Source organism: Salvelinus alpinus, chromosome 37 (assembly GCF_045679555.1).
Source record: "Salvelinus alpinus chromosome 37, SLU_Salpinus.1, whole genome shotgun sequence".
Classification (NCBI taxonomy): Eukaryota; Metazoa; Chordata; class Actinopteri; order Salmoniformes; family Salmonidae; genus Salvelinus; species Salvelinus alpinus.
The window spans coordinates 16,502,617-16,529,242 of NC_092122.1; the positions used below are offsets into that span (position 1 = coordinate 16,502,617).

At 43.3% G+C, this 26,626-nt stretch overlaps 1 protein-coding gene across 3 annotated transcripts in view; it reads right to left on the reverse strand.

The window, feature by feature from the left end:
- Positions 1–6,447: 6,447 nt before the first annotated feature.
- Positions 6,448–26,626, reverse strand: part of LOC139565751 (GAS2-like protein 3) — a 28,213-nt gene continuing 8,034 nt past the window's right edge. For 2 of the 3 annotated variants that reach the window (XM_071386283.1, XM_071386282.1), the window contains exons 2-9: positions 16,567–16,622; positions 12,777–12,954; positions 12,421–12,539; positions 12,022–12,163; positions 11,389–11,452; positions 10,828–10,969; positions 10,111–10,218; positions 6,448–9,070 (exon numbers count right to left, since the gene is read on the reverse strand). In XM_071386283.1, the coding sequence (XP_071242384.1) occupies positions 7,856–9,070; positions 10,111–10,218; positions 10,828–10,969; positions 11,389–11,452; positions 12,022–12,163; positions 12,421–12,539; positions 12,777–12,954; positions 16,567–16,590 (1,992 nt within the window). In that variant the 5' untranslated portion in view covers positions 16,591–16,622 and the 3' untranslated portion in view covers positions 6,448–7,855. Of the gene's footprint in view, positions 9,071–10,110; positions 10,219–10,827; positions 10,970–11,388; positions 11,453–12,021; positions 12,164–12,420; positions 12,540–12,776; positions 12,955–16,566; positions 16,623–20,621; positions 20,759–26,626 lie in introns of those variants that run through there. The other variant, XM_071386281.1, reaches the window with a different exon arrangement.

Sequence of the window (26,626 nt, forward strand, 5' to 3'; positions counted from 1 at the left end):
ATCATTTTTCCAATAATTGTTTACAGACAGATTATTTCACTTATAATTCACTGTATAACAATTCCAGTGGTCAGAAGTTTGAATACACTAAGTTGACTGTGCAATTAAACAGCTTGGAAAATTCCAGAAAAAGATGTCATGGCTTTAGAAGCTTCTGATAGGCTAATTGACATCATTTGAGTCAATTGGAGATGTACCTGTGGATGTATTTCAAGGCCACCTTCAAACTCAGTGCCTTTTTGCTTGACATCATGGAAAAATCTGAAGAAATCAGCCAAGACCTCAGACAAAAACCTCCACAAGTCTGGTTCATCCCTGGGAGCAATTTCCAAACACCTGAAGGTACTACGTTTATCTGTACAAACAATAGTATGCAAGTATAAACACCATGGGACCACTCAGCCGTCATACCGCTCCGGAAGGAGACGCGTTCTGTCTTCTAGCGATAAACGTACTTTGGTGCAAAAAGTGTGAATCATTCCCAGAACAACAGCAAAGGACCTTGTGAAGATCCTGGAGGAAACAGGTACAAAAGTATCTATATCCACAGTAAAACGAGTCCTATATCGACATAACCTGAAAGGCCGCTCAGCAAAGAAGAAGCCACTGCTCCAAAACCGCCACAGAAAAGCCAGACTACAGTTTGCAACTGCACATGGGGACAAAGATAGTACTTTTTGGAGAAGTGTCCTCTGGTCTGATGAAACAAAAATAGAACTGTTTAGCCATAATGACCATCGTTATGTTTGGAGGAAAAAGGGGGAGGCTTGCAAACCGAAGAACACCATCCCAACTGTGAAACACAGGGGTGGCAGCATCATGTTGTGGGGGTGCTTTGCTGCAGGAGGGACTGGTGCACTTCACAAAATAGATAGCATCATGAGGTAGGAAAATTATGTGGATATATTGAAGCAACATCTCAAGACATCAGTCAGGAAGTTAAAGCTTGGTCACAAATGGGTCTTCCAAATGGAGAATGTCCCCAAGCATACTTCCAAAGTTGTGGTAAAATGGCTTAAGGACAACAAAGTCAAGGTATTGGAGTGGCCATCACAAAGCCCTGACCTCAATCCTACAGAAAATTTGTGAGCAGAACTGAAAAAGCGTGTGGGAGCAAGGAGGCCTACAAACCTGACTCAGTTACACCAGCTCTTTCAGGAGGAATGGGCCAAAATTCACCCAACTTATTGTGGGAAGCTTGTGGAAGGCTACCTGAAACGTTTGACCCAAGTTAACCAATTTAAAGGCAATGCTACCAAATACTGGCTAAGGTGTATGTAAACTTCCGACTTCAACTGTATATACACTACCTTTCAAAAGTTTGGGGTCACTTAGAAATGTCCTTGTTTTCCATGAAAACATGCATGAAATGAGTTGCAAAATGAATAGGAAATATAGTCAAGATGTTGAAAAGGTTATAAATAATGATTTTTAATTGACATAATAATTGTCCTTCAAACTTTGCTTTCGTCAAAGAATCCTCCATTTGCAGCAATTACAGCCTTGCAGACCTTTGCCATTCTAGTTGTCAATTTGTTGAGGTAATCTGAAGAGATTTCACCCCATGCTTCCTGAAGCACATCCCACAAATTGGAATGACTTGATGGGCACTTCTTACGTACCATATGGTCAAGCTGCTCCCACAACAGCTCAATAGGGTTGAGATCTGGTGACTGTGCTGGCCATTCCATTATAGACAGAATACCAGCTGACTGCTTCTTCACTATATAGTTATTGCATAGTTTGGAGCTGTGCTTTGGGTCATTGTCCTGTTGTAGGAAGAAATTGGCTCCAATTAAGCGCCATCCACAGGGTATGGCATGGAGTTGAAAAATGGAGTGATAGCCTTCCTTCTTCAAGATCCATTTTACCCTGTACAAATCTCCCACTTGACCACCACCAAAGCACCCCCAGACCACCACATTGCCTCCACAATGCTTGACAGATGGCGTCAAGCACTCCTCCAGCTTCTTTCCATTTTTTCTGCATCTCAAGAATGTTCTTGTTTATGATCCTGACACCTCAAACTTAGATTAATCCGTCCATCACACTTTTTTCCAATCTTCCTCTGTCCAGTGTCTGTGTTCTTTGGCCCATCTTAATCTTTTCTTTTTATTGGCCAGTCTGAGATATGGCTTTTTCTTTGCAACTTTACCTAGAAGGCCAGCATCCCAGAGTCGCCTCTTCACTGTTGATGTTGAGACTGGTGTTTTGCGGGTACTATTTAATGAAGCTGCCAGTTGAGGACTTGTGAGGCATCTGTTTCTCAAACTAGACACTCTAATGTAATTCTAATGTACTTGTCCTCTTGTGCACCGGGGCCTCCCACTCCTCTTTTTATTCTGGTTAGAGCTAGTTGTACACAGCGTTGTACGAGATCTTCAGTTTCTTGGCAATTTCTTACATGGAATAGCCTTCATTTCTCAGAACAAGAATAGACTGATGAGTTTCAGAAGAAAGTTGTTTGTTTCTGCCCATTTTGAGCCTGTAATCAAACCCACAAATGCTGATGCTCCAGATACTCAACTAGTCTAAAGAAGGCCAGTTTTATTGCTTCTTAAATCAGGACAAAAGTTTTCATATGTGCTAACATAATTGCAAAAAAGGGTTTTCTAATGATCAATTAGGCTTTTAAAATTATAAACTTGGATTAGCTAAAACAACGTGCCATTGGAACACAGGAGTGACGATTGCTGATAATAGACCTCTGTTCGCCTATGTAGATATTCCATAAAAAATCTGCCGTTTCCAGGTTACAATAGTCATTTAAAACATTAACAATGTCTACACTGTATTTCTGATCAATTTGATGTTATTTTAATGGACAAAAAAATTGCTTTTCTTTCAAAAACAAGGATAATTCTAAGTGACCCCAAACTTTTGAACGGTAGTGTATATATATTTTTTAACAAATTAATTACAAATGAAAAGCTGAAATGTCTTGAGTCAATAAGTATTCAACCCCTTTTTTATGGCAAGCCCAAATAAGTTCAGGAGTAAAAATGTGCTTAACAAGTCACATAATAATTTGCATGGACTCATTCTGTGTGCAATAATAGTGTTTAACATGATATTTGAAGGTAAGGTAACACTTTTTTAAATTCACGCTGTAAAACAATAACATGTGGAATAAGTCAAGGGGTATGAATACTTTCTGAAGGCACTGTAAGTACATATCCTAACCTCAGTGATCCAAGAGGAAATTTAGCAGACAATTACCCTTGAGAATATTGGGGTCAAATGTGACCCAGCTACAGTTTATGGGGAAAAGAAGTAAAATTATTTGTGTAAAATATTATTTTGTGCAATATGTTTGAATTCTTGGAGTATGATAAATATGAGTTTGTATTTCACATTTTTCTGTCACAATTTTAGTCCTGTTTCACCACCAATTCAAGCCACCAGGAGGCCTGAGTGTAACGCATATAGAACCTTACAATTGGGAGTTTCATTGACTGCCCTGTAAATTTGTTTCAGTTGTGTTGATTCAGACAGTCTGTTGTTACACTATGGAAGTTTGCAAGATTATTATATGGTTATCACGGTCATATTCATTAGGACATGCATACCATAGCAAATGTGGATGGCTTGAATCTCATCACTTTTAAGAAATGGCACTGGGTATTACATTTACATAACATTTGATTTGTTTAGCAGACAATCTTATTTGCGATTTACAGTTAGTGCACTCATCTTAAAGGGGTAATCTTCTACATCCATAGAAAATATTTAATTGCTACATCAATTTTTGGACTTTTAAATTAATGATATGTACCTATTGATTCTTGAAGAATATAATTTATACACTGAGTGTTCAATCCTGAATTCAAATTTTAGCAAATTTGTTGAAAATGAAATTCAGAAATATCTCATTTACATAAGTATTCAAACCCCTGAGTCCCCCCCTTGCAGAAGCATGTTTGGCAGCGATTACACCTGTGTCTTTCTGGGTAAGTCTCTAAGAGCGTTCCACAACTGGATTGTGATTTATTTTCAAAAATCTTCAAGCTCTGTCAAATTGGTTGTTGATCATTGCTAGACAAACATTTTCAGGTCAAGCCATAGACTTTCAACTAGATTTAAGTCAAACTGTAACTCAGCCACTCAGGAACATTCACCGTCTTCTTGGAATGCAACTCCAGTGTAGATTGGGCTTGTTCTAGGTTATTGTCCTGCTGAAAGGTGCATTCATCTCCCAGTCTCTCGTGGAAAGCAGACTGAACCAGGATGTCCTCTAGGATTTTGCCTGTGCTTAGCTCCGTTAGTTTTTTATCCTGAAAAACTCCCCTGTCCGTAAGGATTTCAAGCGTACCCATAACGTGATGCAGCCACCACTATGCTTGAAAATATGAATGGTGGTACTCAGTAATGTGTAACATTTTGTATTCAGGACAAAAATGTAATTGCCACATTTCTTGCAGAATTACTTTAGTGCATTTTTGCAAAGAGGATGCATGTTTTGGAATATTTTTATTCTGTACAGGCTTCCTTCTTTTCACTGTAATTTAGGTTAGTATTGTGGAGTAACTACAATGTTGTTGATCCATCCACAGTGTTCTATCACAGCCATTAAATTCTGTAACTGTTTTAAAGTCACCATTGGGCTCATGGTAAAATCCAACAACTGAGTTAGGAAGGCCTGTATCTTTGTAGTGACTGGGATTGTTGATACACCATCCAAAGTGTAATTTATAACTTCACCATGCTCAAAGGGATATATATATTTTTTTTCTGTACAGGTATCCTTCTTTTCACTCTGTTATTTAGTATTGTGGAGTAACTACAATATTGTTGATCTATCCTCAGTTTTCTCCTATCACACAGAGATGAGGTAGTCAATCAAATATCATGTTAAACACTGTTATTGTACACAGAGTGAGTCCATGCAACTTATGTGACTTTTTAAGCACATTTCTACTCCTGAACTTATTTATGCTTACCATAACAAAGAGGTTGAATACTTATTGACTCAAGACATTTCAGCTTTTCAGTTAAAACATAATTCCACTTTGACATCATGGGGTATTGTTTGTAGGCTAGTTACCAACAAAAATCTATATTTAATACATTTTAAATTCAGGCTGTAATGCAAGACAAATTATATTAAAAAAAAAGTTGTATTAGATATAATTACTGGGAAAACAATAGGTACATAACACATACACAGAGACATCTAGAGCAGGGATCTTTAACCTTTTCATGCCCAGCGACGCCCACCCCATCATATGTTAGCAACACATTTTTTCACGTCTTATCAGGTGAATGTTAATGGAAAGGAGAAGTAATAAACATATTAAAATGAATGGATTTGGTAGACCTGCTCTTTCCATGACAGACTGACCAGGTGAAAGCTATGATGCCTTACTGACAGATTTTTAAGCCTTTAGACAATTGAGACATGGATTGTGTATGTTTGCCATTCAGATGGTGAATGGGCAAGACAAAATATTTAAGTGCCTTTGAACAGGGTATGGTAGTAGGTGCCAGGCGCACCGGTTTGAGTGTTAAGAACTGCAACGCTGCTGGGTTTTTCATGCTCAAGAGTTTCCTGTGTGTATCAAGAATGGTTCACCATCCAAAGGACATCCAGCCAAGTTGACAACTGTGGGAAGCATTGGAGTCAACATCCCTGTGGAACACTTGACACCTTGTAGTGCATGAGGCTGAGGCTGTTCTGAGGGCAAAGGGGGGTGAAACTCAATATTAGGAAGGTGTTTGTTTTTAACACTGAGCTTAGTTCAACTGTCCTACCCCATCAGAATCCAAAATACAAGCTCGTTTTACTCCAATGTTTGTAAACCAAGTAAATGTAAACACCATTTAACCTCAAACCATGGTTAAAACTATAATTTGTATATTACAGATGGTCACTCCTTGCAACCATTGCTCTATGGATTTCAGTGGGTACATTTCTCCAGCCCCAGTAGTCAGCTTTTTACCAAAACAGGGAGGACAATTTGTTATCGTTTCAACTGCTGATTGCTGCTTTAAGGTCCCCAGCTAAGACAACCAACCATCACAATGTTCCTCAATAAAGCAGCCATCACTGAGCTGATCAAGTAAATGAAGTGGTAACCAAGGACTATAGTGGAAATGATATGAATCCATACTGAACTAAGTATATGGCTCTAATCTGACTGCACAGATCTCAACTTTCAATGACCTTCTAGTACTTCAGCTGCACATCTACTCATACCTTTTTCACACTACTGAGCCAAACCCTAGGATTATTCTAGGCCAAGCCACGCTCTACTGTGCCAGCCTGGTTACGCATCCATTGTAGTTGCTAAAACTATGCTGGAAAGGACAATGTGAAAGCTAGCGCAGTATGGTTTGGGTTAGCACAAGAGTGTGAAAAGGGTATGAGTATGCTTAGTTCCTGGAAATTAAGTCAATATCATTTCCACTGACTTCAAATGTTACTGTCAATTATGAAGCGCAGACATGTTTTGCAGGAAGTCTGGCAACGTTTGGCCTTTTATTGGACAATGTAACAAAGGTAGATCAGACAACACAAATCAACAGAATCAACATTCAAATTGACAAACACACCAAGAGGTTTTAATAAAGTGCTGACCAAGAAAACAGATAAAGTAACTTAGACATGAAGCCCACATAGAAAAGTAAAAATATGATCAATAAAAAGAGAATCAAATTAAAATCTACCTCACGATAACTTCCCCCTCCGTAAAATTATTAAGGGCTTCGCTTGTCCCTTAGTTGCAATCGCCTACTACGTGTTCAAAGGATGTGTTACAGGCATATTATTATCAGTAGTAATTCATTTGAGATTTGACCATGTAATAATTTTTTAAAAATCAGTCAGAGTGCTTGTACTTTGTGCAATTCTCATTTGTAAAAACAAATATTAAAACCCTAGTTTCTAGTACATTCTAAAGCCACTCAGCAACAACAGTCATTTCTAAAGGCACACGAGAAACATTCCAACAGTGCTTAATTTGACCTCTAAAATGGAAAACACCCCATTCATCATCCAGTCTGTGACAAAGAAAAACAAACGTCTATATTCAATCAAACCTCCATCAATGAAATGCTTATCCACACAGAGGACAAACATTCAGTCCAGTTATACTTTCTGTCAAACATGTGAAACTTTGGTTACAGTAACCTGCTTGTAATGAATATTAAAAACTCAAAAAGCAAATGTTCAAAGTGTGCTGCCTTACTTAGCTCTGCACAGAAATGACCCTTTCTGAAAAGAAAATGTCAACGTTAAAAAGTCAAACATTTATATGCAGAGAAATAATATGTATCAGATCAGATGGACAAAGATAGAGCCCTCTCTAGGGAACCTCAAGACATACGAATAGATGTTAGAAAGCTTTCAAAAACACTCAAATGATGGAAAAGGGATACGAAACAAAAGGCTGGTGATGGGATGTTGGTTTACAACACTTCCATTGAGTGTTTCTGTGTTAGGCTAAAGACTGAATTGAGCTGACCTCAGATAAAATCAGTATCATTCACTTCTCAACCCATTCAAAGACTGTATAAAAATGTACTTCTTGTAAAATGCTATTGAAGCATGAGCTTTTGACAACAGGACAATAAAAGGAGACAAAGTAACATAAAAAAAATCTAACCAACTGAGAAACATAAATGTAAAATTGGTAGCGGTGCAAATGGCGTTTTGAAAGTTACACACTAGCTTGTGTCTTGACAGTTGCTGCATCTGTAACCGGTTGGGTATATATTTGTGTGGACATTGGTGTTCTGCAGAATTCTGGTTGGGGACTTTTTCAGACAAATACCATGATGGAAGCATTAATGTTCAGTAAGACAGTACAGTCCCTCCCCGTCACGTTACTACGTCCCCCAACTACGTCTCACGTCTTTACGTCTTCTGATGCCTTCTACCGTTCATTTCAAAATAAGGGTCCTCATTTTTGTTCTTGAGTTGGGTCTTCTTTGTGAGAGCAGTGTTCTTTTGGGAGGGGAGGGCTTTGATGTTGGGGCTGGTTTTTTGGGGGGCCGTTTTGGTGGGCTCCGGTTTGAGAAAGGAGGTGTTGGTGGTAGGCGCTTGCCTCCGTCCTGCCCTCTGTGCAGTTGGTACCGTTCTCTGGTTGGTCTTGCCAACAGCGGAAGAGCCACTAGGGGCCCCTGGTACCCGCCCAGGGGTGCCACCACGTGGAGGCACAACCACTTTGGGGATGGCCCTGGTTTGGGCCTGGCTTTTGGCTGTGGTGTCTTTGCTCTTGGGGAGCGAGATGGTGGATTTGGGCAGGACTGTTGTGGCAGTCCTGGAGGTAGGGGTTAGTGCCCTGGTGGGTTGGGCCGTTGTAGGCCTGGGTGTTGGCACAGTCACCCGGGGGGTTGGACGGACCCGTCTTGCAACATCCAGATGAAGGCGTGAGGCCGGGGAGGCGGGCCGCCTCTGAGACAGGTGGCGTTGGGTGGCGCCGGTTGGGGGTCGGCCCTCTTTCTGGAAGGGGACCCTCGATGGGGCTGTGGCGGGGCGAAGCACTGTGATGGAGGTGTGGGTGGATGGAATGGAGGGTTTAGGACATTTACAGGAGGGCTCGGGGCACACAGGGCTACGGGGCTGAGAGAGGGCGCCGCGAGGGGACGGCCTGAGCTTCAGCTTGGGGGCAGAAGAGTAATGGAGCAGTGGTGCCGTCTGCTGGCTTGGGCCCTGCTGCGAAGACAGGGTGGGTGACACAGTAGCCACCTTCTTGGGGATTGGCAAGGGCTTCTGAGTGGGCTTCTTGGGGGAGGGAAGGGGCATCTGCAGGATCTTTTTGGGTGCTGCGGCTGCTTTCCTGGGCAGAGTAGGGGTCGAGACGGGGGTGCAGGTGGCTTTGGAGGCCGAACCAGAGGAAGACGAGGAGGAAGACGAGGGGATAAGGTTGACTGCAGCAAGAGGGTCCATGTCAGGTGGAGGGGCCGCTGCTGCAGAGCCGTGGCCCGGTGGCCCCTTCTGGTATGCCAGGATCTTCTGCTCCAGAGTGGTGAACTGGAGCACCCGGCCAGGGTCGTACTTGAGCAGGAAACCCCTTAGGGTGTCCCAACCACCCCCCACACGCACCATCACATGCTTCCCATGCAGCATCTACCACAGTGAGAGAGGGAGAGACAGGGATAAATGTGAGACATTTCAGTTGTCTCTTTAAAGTTAACAGTGAAGTGGTGACGCAGGGTACCATGCTAAAGGAAAAATGACCTCTAAGTCCCGCAGTGTAAGCTCACAGCTTTTAAAGGAGGAACCAGTATACCACCACTACTAACCGCTCACTACTCACTCCTACTACCACCAACTAATATCTACGGTGCTGCCAACTACTATCTACAGCTACCATCTATTTTTTCAGCTGCTGTTTGATGGAAGTGCTAACGCTGGCCAATATAATGTAATCCCTCCTGTAGGTCCAGTACTAATGAGATCCACTCTGCTTCCCTAATGAGTTTAGGGAGTGATCTGCTGCTGTGTGGAACCATGAGCAACTGAGACAGACGTTTCCTGCTTCCTTTACCCTACACCTCTGCTTTTTATACTTAGCACGGCCTTTTACTTTCCAGTTGTATCACCATTTTATCAGCCTTAAATAGCCAACATCGGTACTAAGCTTACTTGACTTCCAAAATGCTTTGTCTCAAGTCTACAGACCTATCTAGTCTATATAGTAGGTTGGTCTCAAGTCTACAAGACTATCTGGTCTATATAGTAGGTTGGTCTCAAGTCTCCAAGACTATCTGGTCTATATAGTAGGTTGGTCTCAAGTCTCCAAGACTATCTGGTCTATATAGGTTGGTCTCAAGTCTCCAAGACTATCTGGTCTATAGTATGTGAAGGTCTAAAAGGACCAGACGACAGGTACTGACCATAGAATTACATCAAGTGTAGTAATTTAATTTCTACAGTGCTGACACAGCCAAACTTGTGCCAGGCACTGAGACTGAACCTTTGGATTAGTGGCCAGGTAATGAATGAGGTTACGGTGGAGAGATGTTTCCTGGTCTCTTGGCAGAGGACAGAAAGGGTGTGTCACTAGCTACAGGTCTAATGCTCACTTAGCAATGGAATTGACTCCAACACTGGTGTTCAATGCTTGGGAGTGTTCAGTGTGTCACTATACAGTGTGTGCTGCTCACCCGGATGAAGAGGGTCTTGTCTCCCAGTCTATAACGGCCCTCTGACAGGTATTCAATAGATACTCTCTGGGAGCAGTTACACGGCGGCTCGTCCATCAGATGTTGCTCCTGTAACACAGAGGGAGAATTAACATGGGCCTATAGAGTCCTGGCTAAGGAAGCAAGAACATGGGAAAGACACTTTCTAAAACATTGAGAAACCCTGTTTCATTAACCCATCGCCTAAGGATAAAGTAGAGTTGCTAACAGGAAAACGCAATGAACTGATGAACTCAAATGAACCAATTTTAAGTTGCAAAGACTTGAAAGGCTATAGAACAGCATTCAGTAGCAGCCTCTGAATACTGTAGTTGAAGAGGACCGCTTTGGCAAAGACACTAATCATCAAAGGCTAAGTGTCATGCAGCTTAGGCTGTGGACACAGGAAGTGTTCTGATGTTTGTTGATGTTGTGACTGAGCTGCATTGGTGCCACAGGCTAGAGTCACATGACCCCAGATGGATGGAGCATCACGAGGACCATAATGACTCATACAGCCCTGAGCAGTGAGGCAACTAGAGCCACCGCTGCCGCCATTTTGGATCTGATGAACTGGGTCACTAACTATTTTAATAGAACAACAAGAGAGATGAGAGGAGAGGAAAGTGGAGAGTCGAGTCCCTATTTAGTCAGTAGAAATTTGACATTAGCACAGTTTTAACTCCTGGAGTGACTTGCCCCAGGCTGGTAGAGGCCCCCATGCTGGCAGCACACAGTGAAGGTTTTGACTGCAGGAGCAGGCCCTGTAGTCTTCAGCAGGGTCTCCTCCAGCTCAATCTCCTTCTCCAGTTTCACCAGCACCGGAGGCTCCACCCCATACCTATGGAGAAAAACAGATAAGTCCAGTGCTTTAAAGGGACTGTTAGGAATGGAAAAAAAGATGCCACACATTCCACTTTTGCTGCCTTGTCCATCTTTCTATCCCAAAACAGCTGCAACATACCACATTGCATAACTACAGGATCAGTGAAAGGTAAAAACAAAACGTGGTGGTCATGTTCTAGAATGATCTTAGCTTACATTTGTCACAGTGCAACATCTACAGCACATACAGTGCAAGTCAAAAGTTTGGACACACCTACTCATTCAAGGGTTTTTCTTTATTTTTCAAAACTATTTTCTACATTGTAGAATAATAGTGAAGACATCAAAACTATGAAATAACACATGGAATCACTGTAGGCATGTCCAAACTTTTGACTGGTACTGTACATCATCTATCAACCAAGGGAAACTTACTTGGAGACGATGCGGCCAATCTCTAGCAGACACAGACACACCTGCCTGGGATCCTTGTGCAGAACTGCGAGACAGAGAAAATACATACCGTAGAGACGACATGGTTGTATAGTATCGCAGCAGTGTCACAAACCCATTACTTATAATGAGGAGGTGTCCACATAGAGAACTTATGTTAATTGCTCTCTATGGTGGATCCTATTATGTCATTAAGGAGGATGGCTTAAACAAAAGCCAGACAATGGCTGCAGTGGAGGCATCTGCTCCGTTCAGTCATTAAAGGCTTACAACTCAGCCCATGTTCCTTTGAACCGATTAAGCTAAGGAGCCATTAATCAACTCCAAGGATAATGTAGTAATGTTACAAGAGTGGTGGGATGGAATGGAGTTGGACCCTACCTCAACTGTACATCCATGGTTCTGCTCCACTGATTACACAAGACTGAATGGGTTTTGGTTTGATTGATACCTGTGGATATTCATGCTAGAATGCTAAGCTAACTAGAGGCTGCCGGAAAAAAATAACCCAAATATACACTTCAAAACTGTCTGGAGCGATGGCCGTTTGTGATTAGCTCCTACTTGCTGTGCCTACTGGTCAGTACAGCCTCCCCACCAAACTAAAACACGTACCTAGGCCCTCTGACTCAAACAGGTACGTCTCCTCCACGCCTATGCGGCGACACCAGCCCAGGAAGTTGGCAGTGTTGTCGCGGGCGAAAAAGGACCCTGGAGAGGCATTGCACTTACATGCTACCTTCTTCGTGGGAAACAACTGCAGGGAAAGGCATTAAAAATGTATAACAAATTAACCACACATGCATTGCATCACAGTTGACATATGACCATTCTTGGTTAGGTGATATTTTCAAATGGACAGAAAAACGAATAATTTCAGAACCAAACGCACCAACTCGTTTCAGATGGGAAACAGACCACCAACTCAAACTACCCTATCCATACCACTCTCCCCACTCGCCTACTTTTCCTTAATATCCTGTTCCCCCTGCCATTCCTCTCATCACAGCTCACCTTGCCCATATCCGAGGCCCCGCTCTGAGAGATCCTGCTCTGCAGAGCTCCGATTAGCCGACAGAGCTTCACCCCGTTGTTCAGCTCCGCCATGAAGCTCTCCGCTCTCACCTCCTCTCCTGTGTATCAGAGACAGAGATGAAAATATTAGTATGAGTGTGTTAGTGTGTATTGTTGGGAGTGATGGGTGAGTGACAGGGCGAGACATTTAAGGCCAAATGATTAACAAAAGGAAGAATTCTAGGCTGCACATCCAAAAACTTCCATTGCCAGGTTCAGGGGACAAATAATGCCACAGGAACAAGACAACGACACACTTTTTGAATTATTCCCCCCCATGACCCGCCTGGTCTTACCCAGCATCCCGGTGAGCCAGATGGCCAGGTCCTCTTGCATGGGTACCAGTGTGGCTTCGTGGCGCACGGCCAGCCACTGGTCATACTGGAGGACATCGGCCAAGCCCGGCCCATGGCGAAGCGTCAAAGGGCTGCGTGGACTCTGCAGGGGCGTGTCAAACTTCTCCCTGAACCACACCTGCAGGGGGGGGGGGGGAAGAGAGAAAGAGCATATTGAGTGACAAACTACCACCAGCTGGTGCCATTACTATAGGGAGAGAGGGCAGAAAGGTTTTGGGGTCTGAAAATTAAATGTTCATAGCATATCGCTTACATTCATCCGTCATTCAACCCTTCCATTATATTACAAGTGGTGTCAGCCTGACAAAGGGTGTCATATTTTCAGAATAGATTCCAGCACGATAGTGATTGTATCCAAATGCTCGTAGACTATAGGAGCTGCACGGATCACTGGAAGTGGGTTTAGACTCTGTTGGCAGTGAGATAGGCCGGGGGGAGAAATCCTTCACTCACACAGGATACTAGACCTCAGCCCCTGGCACACAGACCGCGCCTTCGTCAGGGCAAGAATAACATGATTCAAGCATATCAATTTTCAAACATGTTGATATTTATCAGTATACAATTTCGACATTTGGCCCCCCAAAAAAACTATCCAGCTACACTAAGATTGAAGTGCAAATAGACGGAGGAAAGGTTGCCTTGGAGATTGAGCAGCGTTTTGTATGACTCTAAAATGGAAGAAGAATAGAAATGGGATATTGTCGAGACAACCAAGTCCTCTGAGACGGCGTACTAGATGTCTGTGGTGATATTCCAATCGCAGTGAGGGAAAGGAAATCAGCTGAGGGGAGGAGAATTCCTGGAGGCTGGAACAAGCCTTGTATCCTACAGTCACATCAGATTAACCTCCAATCATACACACAGCTGACAGTATATCCGCTATCGCTGCCTCTCTCCCACATCCTCACTGGTAAATCATGATTGAGACTTTCCCTGGGTTTAGCCTCACAGAAAGGTCTCGGTTGTTCTTTGGGAGTTTTTTTTCACGACCCCATTTGAGTGACTCCCAAACTTCAGTGGAGGTAGAGAACGAGGGTTGGAGATATCGGACGTCACAGAAAACATCCCAGACTGACAAGAGAGTATGAGAGAGAAAGTGACAGAGAAAGAGAGTGCGAGAAAGAGAAAGTGAGAGAAAGAAAGTGAGAGAAAGAAAGTGAGAGAAAGAAGGTGTGAGAGAGAAAGAGAGTGAGAGAGAAAGAGAGTGAGAGCGTAAATGGCCCTGCTCAGTAGAAAGCATTTAAAATTCTGTCTGGTTGTCAAAAAGAGGTGCATTTAATTAAAACACAGAAATTAGAAGAAATTCTCGCAACTCCCCAACCCCCTCTCCCTTGCATAACTATGTTCTAAGGATAAGGTGCCTGGCTTTTGCTCTGGGCAAGGCAACCCCACAACATATGTTGTTTTCCGTCTTACTCGCACTGAAAACAGCTAATTAGAGAAAAGGCGACGAGGAGGGGAGTGTTTTGAGTTACATAAACATGTGGAGATTACCACAATACCATTGGGGATTACCCGTGGTGACCTCTCCAGCATCACCTGACTGGATGCAGGTTTCACAGAAATGAAAGCTTTAGTAGCCCTCACCGTAGGCTTATTCTAGTTAGACATCAATTCAACTGATCCTTTATGGTAGTCCTTGTGCAGTAGAAAACCTAACACCTTTCCTGTGTCCAAATCAAATAGCTAAATGGTTTTGGGAACTGTGAAAACTTTAGACTCCTCCCAGGTATACGTTTAGTTTTCAGAATAAGGGTGTAGGGGTAGCCTGTGTACAGGCAAGTAGACTAATTGTGTAAACAAATACAGCATAATCCTGGTAAATCTGGCACATAGGGGAGGGAGATCGTAAGAGTTTTAAACATTGGACTTTAAAGCTCCCTCTTAATGGAACATAGTTAGGAAAGGGATTTAAAAACAGCAAATCTACATTCCTAACTCGTTCTTAATGAAGCCACCAAATAGCCATTCAGGATGATGTGGATCGCATATATGTACACATACTAGGCCTCTCGATTGCATGTTGGTGTGATCACAAGACAGACACCAAGCCAATGAGTTTGAATACTTCTCAAATGCATCCTTTCACCCTTCCTTAACGGAATCACATGATTTTAGTGCAAAAAACTGTTTCCACTACATTGCTTTCACTAATAATGTCACATCAGATTAGTGATGGGAGAAAAATACATATCACAATAATATTTTGGACGATATTATCATTTATATTTTCGCTGTGCCTGCGCCAAAACTCCAGTATTTTTCATCCTATATCTTGTTCTCCATCTTCTTTTTAAAATAGTGAGCCAACATGGTTTCCGCACTTTTATTTCAATGACTGATCATTTTGGCATGGTTCTCTCATCCCTCTGCAGCAGACATATTGTGAGTAATATGTTTGGAACATCAAAGCATAATAAAATCACAGTATCGAATCGCAATTCATATTGTATCGGCACCGACATATCATGATAATATTGTATCGCGAGGTCCCTGGCAATTCCCAGCCCTATTTCAGATCAGTGATAACTTCAAGGACGAGAGAAAGGAAGGATTCAAACAGGGCCAGAGTTACACATGCTAGTCCTTTATGCTCCTCTTAGTTGTGAAATCTTCCCATGGTTCTTGTTGACCTTTGACCCAGGGAGGAGAAACCCCACAGGCAGGGCCGTAACCAAAGTCTGAGTTTTAGTGAGGTCTGGACAGGGGGGGAAAGTTGAAGCTCATTTACTGCATTTCTATACCATTTAAAAACTCCAAAGTGCTATTTGAAGAACAGCAAAAATAACCCTAGCCATTATCACATTGGTTGCTGTTGCTTCATTCACCTCAGTCCATCTACAAACACATAGCCTATTAGCTATGCAATTAGCCGCTACACATTAACCCAGCACCGTGATTAAAAACTATAATTTAATACGTACAGAGGGATGTTTGCAGCAAAAGTATTTTATTGACAAAAAGTAAACAAATGAGTTTGCTTTACAGAACTTGAAAAAAAAAATCCAGACGATTTTTTGCTGGAACACATTTTGCCACAGGGTGGGGATATTTTTTGGTGGGTTTAAAGCAAATTTTTTACAATTCTACACATTCTGCAATAACTTATGCCATGTTAATATAATATCTGAGTGAGAGTGACTAACAAAATAAAATACATGAGGGTCTCCTGGAGGTCAGTGCCCCTGGGCACACACAGGGTGTTGGTAATTCAGCCATGATTACTACAAATTTAGATAGTTGGCTAAACTAACTAATTTACCAACACATTTTTACTGGCGTTGGGTGACTATCAAGTGAGTAACATAACTGTAAAACTGCTTATGCACAAAATGGCACCTAGTGTATTCTAATATCTTAACTCAACAGTAAGTTGAGACCCTGACTGTGGGATATGCTAAATTAGGGTTGGACTGAAAACCTCCAGGACAGTAGATCTCCAGGAAGAGGGTTGGGTAGCCCTGGACTAGCTAAACCAGGAAAGCGTGAAGGGTCCTAAACTGGCGAGAACGTCACGATTTTGCTTTGCCATTGTAGCCGAGCCGTTTTGCTAACACCTGACTGCTACTCCTATCCTTTAGATATGTAAATACAGCAGGGATAGTGGCCACGGTATGAGAAGAGGTCTTTGGACTGGGCCTTTGAGGGAAAAGGAGTTACCAATTCTGAACAACAAAAAACGTCCCAAAAATCCTTGTATGTTCATGATAATAAGTCATTTTCTTACCTGTATGCCAGCCTGCACTGCCATCGCTGCAATCAGAGGAGATTCACCTTTTCATCCTGAAACAGACACGAGGCTATTAAGTATAAAATATATAGAAAACAAATATACAAATTAAACTAATATATACAGTGGGGAGAACAAGTATTTGATACACTGATGATTTTGCAGGTTTTCCTACTTACAAAGCATGTAGAGGTCTGTAATTTTTATCATAGGTACACTTCAACTGTGAGAGACGGAATCTAAAACAAAAATCCAGAAAATCACATTGTATGATTTTTAAGTAATTAATTTGCATTTTATTGCATGACATAAGTATTTGATACATCAGAAAAACAGAACTTAATATTTGGTACAGAAACCTTAGTTTGCAATTACAGAGATCATACGTTTCCTGTAGTTCTTGACCAGGTTTGCACACACTGCAGCAGGGATTTTGGCCCACTCCTCCATACAGACCTTCTCCAGATCCTTCAGGTTTCGGGGCTGTCGCTGGGCAATACGGACTTTCGGCTCCCTCCAAAGATTTTCTATTGGGTTCAGGTCTGGAGACTGGCTAGGCCACTCCAGGACCTTGAGATGCTTCTTACGGAGCCACTCCTTAGTTGCCCTGGCTGTGTGTTTCGGGTCGTTGTCATGCTGGAAGACCCAGCCACGACCCATCTTCAATGCTCTTACTGAGGGAAGGAGGTTGTTGGTGTAGATCTCGCGATACATGGCCCCATCCATCCTCCCCTCAATACGGTGCAGTCGTCCTGTACCCTTTGCAGAAAAGCATCCCCAAAGAATGATGTTTCCACCTCCATGCTTCACGGTTGGGATGGTGTTCTTGGGGTTGTACTCATCCTTCTATTCCTCCAAACACGGCGAGTGGAGTTTAGAGCAAAAAGCTCTATTTTTGTCTCATCAGACCACATGACCTTCTCCCATTCCTCCTCTGGATCATCCAGATGGTCATTGGCAAACTTCAGACGGGCCTGGACATGCGCTGGCTTGAGCAGGGGGACCTTGCGTGCGCTGCAGGATTTTAATCCATGACGGCGTAGTGTGTTACTAATGGTTTTCTTTGAGACTGTGGTCCCAGCTCTCTTCAGGTCATTGACCAGGTCCTGCCGTGTAGTTCTGGGCTGATCCCTCACATTCCTCATGATCATTGATGCCCCACGAGGTGAGATCTTACATGGAGCCCCAGACCGAGGGTGATTGACCGTCATCTTGAACTTCTTCCATTTTCTAATAATTGTGCCAACAGTTGTTGCCTTCTCATCAAGCTGCTTGCCTATTGTCCTGTAGCCCATCCCAGCCTTGTACAGGTCTACAATTTATCCCTGATGTCCTTACACAGCTCTCTGGTCTTGGCCATTGTGGAGAGGTTGGAGTCTGTTTGATTGAGTGTGTGGACAGGTGTCTTTTATACAGGTAACGAGTTCAAACAGGTGCAGTTAATACAGGTAATGAGTGGAGAACAGGAGGGCTTCTTAAAGAAAAACTAACAGGTCTGTGAGAGCCGGAATTCTTACTGGTTGGTAGGTGATCAAATACTTATGTCATGCAATAAAATGCAAATTAATTACTTAAAAATCATACAATGTGATTTTCTGGACTTTTGTTTTAGATTCCGTCTCTCACAGTTGAAGTGTACCTATGATAAAAATGACAGACCTCTACATGCTTTGTAAGTAGGAAAACCTGCAAAATCGGCAGTGTATCAAATACTTGTTCTCCCCACTGTATATATACACTGCTCAAAAAAAATAAAGGGAACACTTAAACAACACAATGTAACTCCAAGTCAATCACACTTCTGTGAAATCAAACTGTCCACTTAGGAAGCAACACTGATTGACAATAAATTTCACATGCTGTTGTGCAAATGGAATAGACAACAGGTGGAAATTATAGGCAATTAGCAAGACACCCCCAATAAAGGAGTGGTTCTGCAGGTGGTGACCACAGACCACTTCTCAGTTCCTATGCTTCCTGGCTGATGTTTTGGTCACTTTTGAATGCTGGCGGTGCTTTCACTCTAGTGGTAGCATGAGACGGAGTCTACAACCCACACAAGTGGCTCAGGTAGTGCAGCTCATCCAGGATAGCACATCAATGCGAGCTGTGGCAAGAAGGTTTGCTGTGTCTGTCAGCGTAGTGTCTAGAGCATGGAGGCGCTACCAGGAGACAGGCCAGTACATCAGGAGACGTGGAGGAGGATGTAGGAGGGCAACAACCCAGCAACAGGACCGCTACCTCCGCCTTTGTGCAAGGAGGAGCAGGAGGAGCACTGCCAGAGCCCTGCAAAACGACCTCCAGCAGGCCACAAATGTGCATGTGTCTGCTCAAACGGTCAGAAACAGACTCCATGAGGGTGGTATGAAGGCCCGACGTCCACAGGTGGGGGTTGTGCTTACAGCCCAACACCGTGCAGGATGTTTGGCATTTGCCAGAGAACACCAAGATTGGCAAATTCGCCACTGGCGTCCTGTGCTCTTCACAGATGAAAGCAGGTTCACACTGAGCACATGTGACAGACGTGACAGAGTCTGGAGACGCCGTGGAGAACGTTCTGCTGCCTGCAACATCCTCCAGCATGACCGGTTTGGCGGTGGGTCAGTCGTGGGGTGGCATTTCTTTGGGGGACCGCACAGCCCTCCATGTGCTCGCCAGAGGTAGCCTGACTGCCATTAGGTACCGAGATGAGATCCTCAGACCCCTTGTGAGACCATATGCTGGTGCGGTTGGCCCTGGGTTCCTCCAATTGCAAGACAATGCTAGACCTCATGTGGCTGGAGTGTGTCAGCAGTTCCTGCAAGAGGAAGGCATTGATGCTATGGACTGGCCCGCCCGTTCCCCAGACCTGAATCCAATTGAGCACATCTGGGACATCATGTCTCGCTCCATCCACCAACGCCACGTTGCACCAGACTGTCCAAACAGACTGTCCAGGAGTTGGCGGATGCTTTAGTCCAGGTCTGGGAGGAGATCCCTCAGGAGACCATCCGCCACCTCATCAGGAGCATGCCCAAGCGTTGTAGGGAGGTCATACAGGCATGTGGAGGCCACACACACTACTGAGCCTCATTTTGACTTGTTTTAAGGACATTACATCAAAGTTGGATCAGCCTGTAGTGTGGTTTTCCACTTTAATTTTGAGTGTGACTCCAAATCCAGACCTCCATGGGTTGATACATTTGATTTCCATTGATAATTTGTGTGATTTTGTTGTCAGCACATTCAACTATGTAAAGAAAAAAGTATTTAATAAGAATATTTCATTCATTCAGATCTAGGATGTGTTATTTTAGTGTTCCCTTTATTTTTTTGAGCAGTGTATATATATCAGAATGTTTACAAAATGTAACGCTCTCCCTCTTCCTCCCAGGATGTATGGGATTACCCAGAACCAGACCCATCCCCTTGGCCCAAAGGTGTGTGTATGTGTGAGAACGAGAGAGGGAGAGCGAGAGACAATGAGCTGCACTTTACTAGCCACGGACACTGACAGTTTAGTTAACAAGAAACACAGCTCCCCCCCAACATATATACACACCCCAAAACAGCTTCCTTTCTCCCTCAGCAATCCACCCAATTTAAACTTCTCTACTGGGCTGAGCTCCAGTACTCAAACACAAATGTCACCATAGACCCAAGGGGCAGGCAGCACAAACTAAGACCCCAGAGCTATGACCACATTTCAATATCATAGATAGGGTTGCAAAATACTGGTTACTTTCAATAAATTCCATGGTTTTCCCCGAAATCCCAGTTGGAGGATTCCCGGAATCAGGTGGGAAGAAGCAGAAAATCAAGAATCCTCCACCAGGATTTCTGAAAAACCAGGGAATTTATTGAAAGTTCCCGGAATTTTGCAACCCTAATGATAGATTCACATTGCAGCTAGTTAATACCCTGTTGTCATCTGATAGACCGCTCCTTACGTGCACAAAAATGTGCATTCAGTTACTCTGACACAGCATGAAAGAAATCAATCCATGTCTCATCTGTGATGCGTTGCTCTCGGCAGAGGACAAGATGACAGCAGCGCAGACAAGCAGAATTACCTTAGGAATTCAGGAGGAAGACAGTAGTCATGTACGAAAAGAGCTGCGTAGAACCCCCAGATAGTCGGAAAAACCCGTCTCCACCCTGCTTCTGACCGGAAAGCAGAAAGCGCAACACAAACCACGCAGGCTTCTACTGGCTGGTTCCAGACTTCAGAGTGTGTTATGTCGACAGCGAGCGAGAGAATGACAGAGGGAGGAGAGAGGGAATGGAGGGAGGAGGGAGAGCCTTGACTAATGAAGTGGCTCTGCTCAGCGCTGCAGAGGCCCCCCACTCCTGCCACGGCCAGTCCTCCTCTCACAAAGCACCCATTGTTACACACCACCCCCCTTCCAGGCCCCCCACGCATCCATCATCCCCCAACTCTGCTCTACCCTGGGAGCTCCCTGCGATGAGCTAGTGGAAATGGAGCGCTAGGGGGCAGGGGAACCAGCCACTTCCTCATCTCACCCCCCCCACCCCCCAAAAAAAAAAACATGATAGCAAGGGGAAAGTTTGGTGTGGGGATGACAGAAGAGAAAAGGACAAGGGCCAGGGTTCAAATTACACATTGTGACTGTCCCTGATCTGGGATGCCCTCAGAATAGTGGCTGGACCAAAGTGTTCATTGTCTAATGCTTATGTGGGTGCTCAGGCCAGTGCACATGTCCTGATTTGCTAAAAGGTGACACGCACTGCCATAGTTGGAACCCTGGCAAGACTTGCTCCTGGAGGAGATCAGTAGGCCTAAACTAGTGGACAGTAGACAAACAAAGTGGGGGAGAAAGAGAGAAGGGGTGACTTTTAATTTGAGTAGAGAGGAGTATGTGGCTGACAGCAGAGGACAAAGGGAGCACTCGTCTCTAGAATGTGCTGCATCTGGGGCCCCAATGCGCGAGCTGAGAGAATGCCTCCCTGTGGGGACCAAAAGGGCAGCATGCGCGTCCACACCACCACCAAATGTCAATGCGAAGGAGGGAGCGAGAAATGAAAAGAGGCATTCAAAAACAGAATGTGTTTTATGCTGCTGGGTTGGCTGATAATAATGTGCGAGTGTCTTTGAGGAAAGGGCAAGGCTCGAAAACTTGCACATTCTCCAGAGGTTGCTGAAACACTCGAACAACGCCCGTTCTCTCTTGGCAGCCTTGTTCAATCAAAACCGGTCTTCCAACAATGACCTTTGGGTCCAGCAAAAATGACTGTTTGAATGAATATGCATTGGAGCTTGTTATTGCTTCACAATGTAAACCTTGTTTGGTACATTATACATTGGTACATTGTTGGGTAAATTCATTAGATTTTATATCTTATCTTTAACTCTGCATTGTTGGAAAAGGACCCGTAAGTAAGCATTTCACTGTTAGTCTACGACGCATGTGTAAAATAACATTTTACTTGATGTTGATTCATGCGTTTTGTTTCTGATAGAACCGGGATGTAAAATTACAACCTGCTTCCTACCAAGACGGCCCTTTAAATGAATTGAAATGGTGGGTCTCCCTTTGTGAGGAAGTAAATGGGAAGGTTTAATGAAGTAGAGGGACATTAGCCAAGCCTATCTGTAGTCCTGAAGATAAACACACAGATGGATGAGGGAGCAGGGGTAGACTGGCCACATGTTCCCCACGCAGGTCATCATCTTGCCTCAGTAATCATTTAAGAGGATCAGGGGCTATTCCAGACATGGACGAGCTACCCTCACTGATCACAATACTACAGACAGCACGTGGCACATGAATGGAGCTGCAGTTGATGTACATCATGTGTTTGATTTGCATTCAAGCGCACAGCGAGAGACCACACAATGTTGGGGGGGTTGCATGTTCATTTGTTTTACAGTGCATTGTACAATAAAGTGTGTGCGAATTATTGAGTTGGGGGGGGGGGTGATTCGCTTATTTACCAATAGCATGGAACAGCTGCGCTAGTCTAACGTAAGAGTGTAAAGGGGCTGTAAGCCAGCACATGGGGCCATAGGCTTTTTATTTTTAACCTGCTCTCCTGCCAAACGGAGTCTGCTCCACTCTCCCCAGAGACTACTAACTCCTCATTCATTCAACTTCTCCTGCTGAGCTCTTTGTGTCTCAACTTAATTGGCCTGTCAGTTGAAGGTTTCATTCGGTGCCTCTCCATTGGAAATGGACCTTGTATTCATTATGGGAGTAGGTGCATTCAGGCAGGATTAGGCCTAAATGTAGCATACAGCGTTTAGGCTCAACCCATGTCCTTCAAGAAGAGTTGTCCTGAAGATGACGGGTCGCCAGGAAAGCCCCTCTTCGACTTTTAGGTGTGAACTGAGGAGACACCTGCCAATCCCACTTCATCTTGGTTTGATTAGTCTATTTCTGCTCCACAGCATGCACTTTACGAGGCAGCTGGGAAGTTTGTCTTGTCCAAAAAAACAACAAAAACAAAAAAAGGTATTTTGGAGACAATCGACACTTCTGGTAGGGAGTAAAAAACGAGTGGATTTACTGAAGTCTGAAATTGAGGCAACCAAATGAAAGCTGTCAAAGGGAGCCGGCATCGAGGTAGGCCTCCTATAGGGTGATTGTGCCTGTTAAGCTGCGGCAGGCAGGACTGGCAGCTTGCCCATTCATCTGGAGAGTTTGCTCGCTGATTAACATAGGCTAGGCCACTGAATTGCAAGCCAACGCAGATGACATCATCCCTTCAGAAAACAATATCCCAAAAGTCCCAACTGAAGTACCTAAGAATGTCCCGAAGACCGCCAAGAGCACTGATCTAACCTGGCAGTGTCATAAATGTTGACGTTTGCTTTAAATACATTTTCCAGAATGAATAGGGTTCCATGGCCATACTGACAAAGTCATCAGGAAGAGATTCTTTGATTATCAAGGAGGGTTGTGATCTGATCATTGCAGTGATGGCAACAACTGCAGAAGCTGCTGTATTCAAAAATGGGTCAGTTGTAAGGACAAGGCCGTTAATGACCTCATCTGAAACTATGACTGGATGATGTCAACAGAATAGAAAAAGGGCTTTGGCTTAAAGAGGGTGTTGAGGAAATGTTATGTGTGTATTAGGGTATGCCGAAACGCTCTTATGACAGGAACATACTTTTTTTTTTATCTTATGGTATACAAGACTAGTTGTACCTTTCAAATTGTATGACTTATTGTCTTAAAATTCAAAAAAGAAAATCCTGGAAGGAAAGAGAACACAATGCGAACACCAAATATGGGCCTAAAAGGTGTCAGCTAATTTGTAACCGGCTTTATCAAAGTGGTCAGATAAGCTGCAAGACGTCCGAGGCCCTGAAGAAGACCCTCGCAGAAGGTCAGGTAAGAAGGGTTATTTGCCTGTATGATAATCCCAGGGATAGAGGGGAGGGGAGTGGGTAAACCTTTCACCTTAACATGAAAGGCTCAGCCCTCAGTAAAAACAAAAGCTACCATAGATCCTGTTGTCATTAACTAATGACCTGCTGTCATTAACAAAGACCTCCAAACACCCTTTCAGCATCCTCCTCTCATCCTGTTCTTTGTTTTGAAACTGGACTCATCTGTCGTAGAGGAGTCCAAAGACCTCTAGAATTAAACTGGATATATTCACAGGACTAAGGTAGCAAAGGGTCAAAAACTGTCCGGTAAATTTCCAGAATTTTCCCAGAACTTTTTTATGGGAAGTTAAGCAAAAGTCCCCAAATTCCCGGGCTTAAATTCATCAAAAAAAGTTAGCTTATAACAGTGAAACTTTTTTTGTGGGATACACATAGGGCAATACTAGGTCTTGTGGCATATTTTGGTTAAACTATCCCAAATTCAATGGAATTGCATCCCTCTGCATGCATTCTTCCATCACATGTGCAGTGCACTCACCCATCACATTGACAGCTGATTCTCAAGTTCTTGCACAGAATGAGATGCTATTTAGCCCACACTACCACACACATGCTTTCTGGTAAGTTTTGATTACAATACTGGGTGGGGTGAATATATTTTATATGACATACATGATTTTTTGTTAACTAGTAAATAGTAGTCTACAGCAAAGTGTGTTTAAATAATTTCTAACTTGTTAACAATTTCTGCTAGTTAGTTTTTGATACCATGTGGGTTTTAACTTGCTTGAGCCTGCCAATGGAGGAGTCTTAATTCACCTGTTTCCATACATGTTTCATTTAAAAAAAAGAAATCTTACAAAGGAGTTGTTTAATCTAACTGTTTAACTATTTATCTGTACCTGGATTATTATTATTTTTTACTAATTTCTTCTAATCTTTACAGGAAAATGCCACTGATGTGTGGAGACATTTCACCACAGCTAATGTAGAAGGACAATCTGTGTACATTTGCAAATACTGTGCCAAATCATATGTGAAGAATGCAACAAAGATGCAGAAATCATCTGGCTAAGTGCATAAAGTTCCCTCAGCGCTCACAACAAGCAACCTCTGACAAAAGTCACTACTTCTATTTGAGGTGAAAAGGATGAATCAGACACCTTATCGATAGCAACAGCTCATGGTCCTCCTGGAATCAGAAGTTTTTTTTGACTCAATGGAGAAACGTCGTCAGAAATGCTGATGAATGTCTTGCTTGAGCTGTGTATGCAACTGGTTCACCTCTGACGCTCACAGGCAATGTGTATTGGAAGAGATTTCTGAATTTCTTCGCCTAGCATACACCCCTCCAACCAGACATGCTTTATCTACTCATTTGCTGGATGCCATCCTGTCTGATGATCAGACTCTGCTTGAAGATGTAAGAGAAGAAACCCATACTGCCCTGCCCACTTCACTGTTGCTCCAAGTAGAGGAAACTGCAGTTCTGAAATACATCAAAAAAGCTTGAAGACTTCTGCCTGAAGCCCATACACGCCGCAGCGTACATGCTGGACCCCAAGTATGCTGGCAAGAGCATCCTGTCTGGTGCAGAGATCAACAAGGCCTATGGTGTCATCACTACCTTGGCCTGGATGAGGGCAAGGTTCTTGGCAGTCTGGCGAAGTACACTTCCAAGCTAGGGCTTTGGGATGAAGATGCAATATGGCAGTCGTGCCAACATATCTCATCAGCCACCTGGTGGATCTGAGGCTCTTTCCCCTGTTTGCTTCCATCATCCTCCAAATCCCACCAACATCAGCCGCCTCAGAGCGCAACTGGTCCTTGTTTGGGAACACACACACGCCAAAGCACGCAACAGGCTGACCAATACAAGGGTTGAAAAATTGGTGGCCATCCGGGCAAATTTTTGACTTTTTGAGCCTGACAACAAGCCATCCTCAACAAGGTTGGAAAGTGACAGTGAAGATGAGGCCTCAATCTGATGTTCAAAAGGTGGACATTGAGGAGGTCCAGGGAGAAGACATGGAAGCCTGAGAGGATGACAACCAAAGCCTTCGTTTCTAGACTATAATTTTGCAGATGTATGTTGAAACTGTTTTTGGGAGATGCGATGGATCATTGGGGATCATTCAATATTCCCTTTCTTTTGTTGTTCAGTGAAATCATCCCATGTGAAGAGTCAACTCATTTAATTAAAGTTCAATTCGTAAATAATAAAAATAAAAATAAAATTATATTGGAAGGATTTAATCATTTGCAATTATGTCTACTTATGAAAAGGTAAAAGGTTTATGTCTCCATATGACATGGTAAATATATCCAGTGAAAAACATCTACATTTAAATGGTATTAATATTAATTTGCATATATTTCCGTTAATTCCCACAGAGTATTTCCTCCTCTGAATATTCCCCAAAATGTGTAACCCTACACAGGATGCCTAAAAGATAGACCCCTCTCACTCTGTCAATGAAATGATTTTCATTGAGTCAGGTCAGCGAGGTAATTTCTGTAAGGCCCTACCTATAGAAGTATGTCAACTCTTGTAATAGAAGACTCCATGAAAATACAACCCTCTAATCGTGTTCGTTTTTATTACATTTACATTACATTACATTACATTTAAGTCATTTAGCAGACGCTCTTATCCAGAGCGACTTACAAATTGGTGCATTCACCTTATGATATCCAGTGGAACAACCACTTTACAATAGT